The sequence below is a fragment of the Dama dama genome, chromosome 33 (genome assembly GCF_033118175.1).
Source record: "Dama dama isolate Ldn47 chromosome 33, ASM3311817v1, whole genome shotgun sequence".
In the NCBI taxonomy this organism is placed as follows: Eukaryota; Metazoa; Chordata; class Mammalia; order Artiodactyla; family Cervidae; genus Dama; species Dama dama.
In genome coordinates, this window is record NC_083713.1 from 73,118,778 (window position 1) to 73,126,537 (window position 7,760).

The following is a 7,760-nucleotide window of genomic DNA, read 5'->3' on the forward strand; positions in this document are numbered from 1 at the left end:
CCTGGAGGAGGCAGCCCTGTCCTCAGCCTCGGGAAGTTAACCAGGCTTTGAGATGGATGATGTCCTCACTGAGCATTTCCTGAATGTCAACTCTGCTGAGCAGTGTGCTAGGCACCAGACACCCTGGGGTGCTGAGCCTCTAGGCTGCCCTCCAGGGACTGATGGCCTGTGTGGTAGGACTGTCTTATAGAGGGGTGATACTGAGAGGCTCTTCCTTGAAGGGAGGATTGTTGCCCCAGCTGTTGGAGGAGCTGCCAGCAGATGGCCTTCAATTCCCAGCCTCCTCCAGAGATTGCCTGGGGTGCTGACAGCTGCCTCACCCAAGGTCACCCCTTCCCAGGGTGGCCCACATCCAGGGACAGATCAGGGATGTAGAGGCTGCTCAAGGCCCCAGAGCTCTCCGTGAGATGAGCTGCAGCTGTCGGGGGTCCAGTGTTGCAGCTGTCTTCTCCCGGTCCACTCTGCAGCCTCTCTGCCCTCCCATGGCCCTGGGTCCCAGGACGCGCTCTATAAACAGCCTGCTGGGTAAACAGCCCCAGGGGAGCCCAGCTGGCAACACCCATCCATGGATAAAGAGGGTGCAGGGAGGCTGTGTTCAGGGCCCTCCTGGGCTCTTTTCAGTATCCCAGTGTTCCCCAGGGAGACATGCCACCCACAGCTGGAGACCGAGAATGGGGCGGAATGAGAACACAGGGCCTGCCAGCAGCAGTAGACTGGGATCAAGCGTCCGAACTTCCACTTGTGCCCTGGCAGTAAGTGCCACCATTTGCTCCTGATTGTCTCTTTCTTCCTTTTGTTGAGAAATCATTGACTGGCTGCCAGACGCTATTCCAGGGCTCTAGGCCCAGCAAGCTCAGCGCCCTCCAGGCAGCCAAAGCATTGTCTTTTGTCCCCCATTCCCCACGCTGATGCTTTCCTCTCCCACAGGCTCCGTGCTGGAAAACTTCAGCGGCGGCGGGGGCGGCGGGCCCGCGGGGCTGCTGCCCAACCCGCGGCTGTCCGAGCTGTTCCCGGGCGAGGTGACGGTGCTGAGCCACCTGCAGGAACGCCGGGACAGCTCCACCAGCACAGTCAGCTCGGCCTACACCGTGAGCCGCCGCTCCTCCGGCATCTCCCCCTACTTCTCTAGTCGCCGCTCCAGCGAGGCCTCGCCGCTGGGCGCCGGCCGCGCGCACCCTGCCAGCTCCGCCGATTCCTACGACCCCATCTCCACCGACGCATCGCGGCGCTCGAGCGAGGCCAGTCAGTGCGGCGGCGGCCCGGGGCTTCTCCAGCTCACGCCCGCCCAGCAGTACAGCCTGCGGGCCAAGTACGCGGCAGCCACAGGTGGACCGCCCCCCACCCCGCTGCCCGGCCTGGAGCGCACGAGCCTGCGGACCCGGCTGGCGCTGCTGGACGCTCCCGAGCGCGCGCTGCCCGCTGCCTGCCTGCACCCGATCGGGCCTCGGCGGGGCAGCGACGGGCCACACTACGGGCCCACGGGGCCGATGCCTGCTTTCCCCCACGAGGTGCCAGGCGGCGGGGCGCGGCGGGCCAGCGATCCCGGGAGGCGGCCTGATGCCCTGGCGGCCCCGCGGGTGCAGCGTTTCCACAGCGCCCTCGACGTGACCCCAGGCACGCTACCGCCACCCTGCGGTCAGGGCCGAGGCCTGCGCCTGCAAAGCCACCTGAACGCCGACGGCAGCCTGGCCCGCAGTGGCTACTCGCCCCGGCCGCCCAGCATCAGCGAGAACGTGGTGATGGAAGCCTTGGCGGCGGGGGCGGACGGCACAGGCCCAGAGGTCAGCCTCGGACTGGCAGAGGACGACCTCATGCTCCCCGATGACGTGGTGCAGTACATCAAGGCACGTACCAGTGGCACCCTGGAGGAGAGTACCCCACCGGTGTACCCCCCAGAGAGCACATGCTTCTCTGAGCACCCCAAACTGCCCAGCCCCGGGCTGCACGGCCAGCGCACCATAGCCGCTGCAGACTCGAACGTGGGCCACTCTGCTCCCATGCTGGGAGGCTGCCCGCTGGCCTACGGGACCCCCTCCAGCCTGAACAAGAACACCATGCCTGTGCAGTGGAACGAAGTGAGCTCAGGCACCGTGGACGCACTGGCCAGCCAGGTGAAGCCTCTGCCCTTCCCACAGGGCAACCTCACTGTGGTACCGCAGAAGCCAGCCTTTGGCCAGTACCCAGGATACAATCCACAGGGCCTGCAGCCGAGCCCCGGGGGCCTAGAGAACTCACAGCCACACCTACAGCCCTGCGGGGGAGCCCCCTCCGCACCCAGGGGAAATTATACACAGCAGCTGCGGCAGCCAGGGGCTGGCAGCCAGTGTCCCAACATGACTGCTGCAGTGAACCCCCACCCCAGCTACGGCCAAGCCCACCCCCAGCTGAGCACCATGGGTGGGACCCTGAACCAATTCCCCTCCTCTTGCAGCAACATGGCAACCAAGCCAGGCCACCTGGGGCTCCCCCAACAAATGGAAGTTGCTCCTGACCCCACCATGATGGGCAACAGCCACAGGGAGCTCAGCATGCCCAATTCCAGCCTGGCCGGGATGCCGCCACCTCACCCAGCCCAGAATTACCCACAGCAGAGTCATCACCTGGTGACCACCATGAGCCAGGAGGGCTACCACCAAGGCCCCAGCCTGGTGCCTTCCCACCAAGCCAGTTTCCTGGAGCCGCAGCAGGGCACGATGGGGGCAGCCGGATCTAGCTTTGGCCTAATGCAGCCCCGGCCACCCCCAGAGCCCGGCCCTGCCGGCCGCCACCGCGGGGTACGTGCTGGGCAGCAGCTGGCCTATGCCAGGGCAACTGGCCATGCCATGGCTGCCATGTCAGCCAACCAGGAGATGGCAGAGTCTGTACCCAAGGGGACAGTGGGCAGCATGTTGTCCCTACCCCCCCAGCCACCCCCGCAGGATACAGGCGGGACCCAGGACCACAGCATGCTCTACTACTACGGCCAGATCCACATGTACGAGCAGAACGGAGGCCCTGAGAACCAGGCCGGCTGCCAAGCCCTGCGGCCCCAGCCAACACAGCCCCAGGCCTTGCCCTCACCGGGGGTCAACCAAGTGTCCAGCACTGTGGACTCCCAGCTACTTGAGGCCCCCCAGATTGATTTCGACGCCATCATGGATGACAGCGATCACTCCAGCTTGCTTTCTGGCGCCCTGAGCCCCAGCCTCCTCCACGGCCTCTCCCAGAGCTCCTCCCGCCTCACCACCCCACGCAGCTCCCTGACTCTGCCCTCCATCCCCGCCGGTATCAGCAACATGGCCGTGGGGGACATGAGCTCCATGCTCACCAGCCTGGCCGAGGAGAGCAAGTTCTTGAACATGATGACCTAAGGCCCCGGGCCCTGGCACTGGGCAGACTCAGAGGGACCATCGCTTCCCAGGGCACGGTGCTTTTGTCTGTTTTACCTTTTTCCCCAAAAAGTATTACATAGGTCTGAGGGAGTTTGGCCAGTGGCTGGTTCAGACCACAAATGCTTTAAGGGCAGGTTTAGGGGCATGCTGTCTGTTCTTCCTTTAGATAATCTTCTGGACCTCTCACAAGTCTCCACGGAAAAGGCAAGGCAGGGTTACAGAACTCATGTACACAGTGCTTCCCAGCCTCTGGCGTTTCTGGGACTGCTCTGTTCTGGCTTTGTCACCTCTGTCATTTGGCTGATGAGGGATAACAGGGGCCCAGGGCATTCCAAGCACACAGGGAAAGAGGTGAGAGGAACCACATTTGGGTTTGAATCCAAAACCCATACCAGATGTTCTAATCCAGGAAGATAAGCTTCTTGCTCCGGTGCCTGCAAGGCAAAGGAATTCCTGGCCCATGGGAATTCTTCTGTGAAGCTTAATTGTTGAAGCCTCTGACATCCCTTGCTGTGGAGGGGAATTTTTTTTTTTTTTTTTTTTTTTTACCTGGATGGTTTGGAAGCACATCCTTATTATGGGTTTGGTAGAGCTGGTGTCTCTACCCTGCAAAGCCAATTTTGCGGCTGGCTGACTGTCCAAGTGTATATGGATGAGTAAAGTATGAAAACACTGCCCAAAAAAGGAAAGAAAACAGTGTAATACTCAGGGCAAGCCAGAAGCTGCCCAGGCCTCTCCAGACCACGTTTACAGTGTTCATGCATGTAGACTGTAGCCCTTCCTGAAAAGAACACATTTCTAAATACCTCAGGGCTGCTGGAGCTGCTGGGGGTTAGGGCTGGACCAAGGTGAGCTGAAGTGTGTGATGAAGTGGAGCCTGGGTAAAGAAAGCATGCTGGGGACCCAGCCTCGGGCCGCCCTGGAGGTCTCCCAGTAGGAAGAGGAAGTTGCATGTTTACCTAGCCCTGTTCCTCCAATGCACTGTCCACCCACCTTATGGTGGAAACTGGGGGGCTGGATGCCAGCCTTTGCCCACATTCCTCCAGGCCGTGCTGTCCACTCACCAGCAGCCCCCTGACCGACCCCAAGCTACAACATGCAGTCCTGGTATCTTCTGGTCTCCCTTCCCTCCGCCCACCGGTTCATTTCACAGAGAGTAATGATATGCATGGTGTTTGGGGCAGGGGTGGGATTGTGAAGGGGTTGATTCTTGGGACTCTGAGGGACCATTTCTGAATTTTCCTGTTCAGTGTTGACCAAGCCCCACCCGGAAATGGAATTTGGAACTGGCATCAGAAGACATTGTTCCCGAACATATGGGAGGGTGAATGGATGCATCCTCCCCACCACACACGTTCACAAACACTCCACACCTTTCTCATGTTGAATTTGTGGCAACCTTGCTGAATCCACCTGCATCACTATGAACTTGACACTGACTATGAGCCTGGCTTCAACCAGAACATGGCCAAAACCTCACCTGGGCCTCTACACCCCAGGACAACAAGGACTTTGTCAGGGTTCAAAGACAAGGTCAAGTTCAAATGACAGCCTGAGACACCTCCAAGGGTCTGGGCTCTGTGCGGTGCATGTTCTTTCCCTGGGCTAGGATTTCACTGGCCATTCCCAGTTTGTATATAATCTGTACAGAAGATGGCGTCCCTGAAAATACTGTAGGTGCATCATCCGTTCAGATTTATATCTCCAAAATATTTTTAGCTTTTTCTACATGCTATGAATTGAGATGACATACTCAACTTGTAAATAAGTCGTTTTTTGTACATTAAAAAAAGTAATTTTTTCATAATTTATTTGGTCTATCTGCTTCTTCCTTGACATTAGTTAATGAAAACCTGGGCTGTAAATTCAGTGCATTTGAACAGGAATGAGGCTGTATTTTTTTCTCAGCAGCATCAAAATTGACTGTCCCGCCTTCGCCAGGAAATGTTTAACGCTGGGGCATTTACTGGCTGTTTGTCTGTTGTCTCAGGGCGGAGGCCGGGGAGGGGAAGATGTGAGCAGGCTTTGATGTTGTAGCTGGAATATCTTGCTGTTCTTCCAGCCAGGTGGTTGGAACATCTAAGTTGGTTTGCTGATTGTGAGATGCAGCAATGGTCTCAAGCCCTCCTCATGTCAGAAGCCCCTCTTGGCCAGGCAGTGGGGTGAGCACACTTGAGTTTGTGGGAGGCAGGGAGAGGAAGACAGGCAGCCCCCTGTCCTCTGGTGCAAAAGCAGAATCAGGCAGGCTGATGAAGCCCTGGATACCCAGCAGATGGCCACGGGCAAAGGAGCCCATGGGGAGCAGCCCCATGCAGGGTCTCTGAGCCCTCGGGGGTGGTCCTGGCAGGCACAGGGTTACCAGGGTCTGGCGATCCAGCAAGCTGCCATTGAAGCCACTGAGCTACAGCCTTGTGTCTCAGGGGGACCAGTGAGGGGAGCCATGGGGCGTGGGGTGGGTTCTGGAAGTGGGAGGGGAGAGCCCAGGATGGGGTTGAAAGAAGTAGAAGGCACCTTCTATGGGCCAGTTAGGCTGGCCTCTGGGATCCCAGCCCGGGCCCCTTAACGTCCTCTGCTCTAGGAGAGAGACCTTGGCACCCAGCTCGGAGAGTTGCCAAAGCTGCCTGAAAGACGCTCAGCTGAAAACTGGTTCTGAGGGGTGTCACGGATGCTCAGAATAATAGCAAGTGTAGGAAACCCCTGAGGGGAAGGGAATTCAGCAGGTTTCCTTCCTGGGGGTGTCCCAGTCTTCGCTATGTGTTAGGGAACCATTGCATCTCTGGCTGTATCCTCAGGGTGGAAAGAGTCCAGCCGAGTCAGCCCCAGGAAGTTAGCGGTTTGTACCCTCCGGAGGAGGAACTGAGCAGCCCCGGCTTGAGCCCTTCTGCTCTCAAAGCCCATCATCTTCAGGCCTCGCATCTCTTCTACTTCATCACACGCTGAGTTCCCGGAAGCAGCTGTGCCCTGCTTTGGGGGCAGGGAGAGGCCAGGAGTTCAGGGCTGCCTGAGACTGGATGAGCTACAGTATTAAGAAGTCCACTGAGGCCATTCAACTCAGCCGCATGCTCTGTGTCACTTAACTTCGGCCATGATCAAGCTGAGTGACCACACCCACGAAGACTTAGCACCAGGGAACAGCGTCTATTTCACTCAGGAATCTGGCTTCACTGATGGTGGGCTGAGCCCCGTTGGGCTGGGCTGGGCAGCTCTGCAACTCAGCTGGGAGCAGCTCATCCAGCCGGCTGGGCGGGGGCAGCTTGGAGCTGCTCCACGTGACCCTCATCTTCCTCCCTGGTCAGGACGCTGGCCTGGGCACTGTCTTCTCGTAGTGATGGCAGGAGCATGGGAGAGCAAGCAGAAAAATGTGAGTCCTCCTCAAGCCTCTGCTCAGAACCAGGGCACCATCACATTCACCTCATTCTGGCAAAAGCAAGTCATATGGCAAACCCGTATCAGGGGTGGGAAGTGTCCTTCCATAGGAATAAGAGGGATAGAGTGACTATTTCTCAGCAATAGTGCAGTCATCCCTAGTCCGCTCTCACGAACTCAGATCCCTCCCACGTGTGGAATAGACTCACCCAAGACCCCCAGAGGTCTCTCTAGTCAACCGTCAGGCTCAAAGTCTAGGATAATGTGGTCTCCATTTGTTCTAACCTAAAAGCAGAGCTTCTCTGTCCCCCAGGCCCGCGCACACGCTCAGCACACAGAGTGGCCCAGGCTTAAAGTCACTGCGGGTTCCGCTCCCGTCTCAGCCGCTGGTCCACGGCCTCTGAAGTTATGCTGGGCAAACGTCACCAGGGACCTTACCCTGGCGTGGAATGTTCCCCCCGTCTACTGTTCTTTGCTCTGGCATCCATGTTGGGCGTTCTTAGTTTTTCCATTAACATTTCCACTTCTGGAGAGGGCCCTGAAAAGTGTGCCCTCTTGGGTAGCAGAGTAACTCTTCAACCTCTTCCTGCCTGAAGAGGGTTGAGAGCTTAAGGTACTTTATGTGTCAAGCACCCTCAATATACTGCATGGTTAGAATACATCTGCCCACTCAACTCCCTCAAACATGGTAGGTTTTGATATTTGATTCTGGTCTACTCTGCACCAAAGCCACACCCTTAATTCCCTTGTCAATGGGCATCTCTACGCTGATTACTGACACCCCACATCAGGCTATGTCTAGGCACCTGATTGTCACCGAAGGGCTATTCAAGAGTCATCTTATCCCTTTCACGGACCATAAGATCAAGGACACACCCTATACTTCATCTTTGCTCTGAGGCCATGTCTTGCAGGCACTGTCCTAGTCTCTGTGGCGGACCAGAGCTTCATTTGAACATCTTTGAGAGCCCAAAGAGATAAGAGATAAGTGACCGTTTTATTTTCTAAATTCTGCTTGACGCT

General features: G+C 57.6%; 1 protein-coding gene across 1 annotated transcript in view; it reads left to right on the plus strand.

Moving 5' to 3' along the window:
* GLI2 (GLI family zinc finger 2) overlaps positions 1-5,132 on the plus strand; it is a 260,200-nt gene extending 255,068 nt beyond the window's left edge. Inside the window, exon 14 of the mRNA XM_061135214.1 lies at positions 928-5,132. Within this exon, the coding sequence (XP_060991197.1) occupies positions 928-3,350 (2,423 nt within the window). The 3' untranslated portion in view covers positions 3,351-5,132. The remainder of the gene's footprint in view (positions 1-927) is intronic.
* The last annotated feature ends 2,628 nt before the right edge of the window (positions 5,133-7,760 follow it).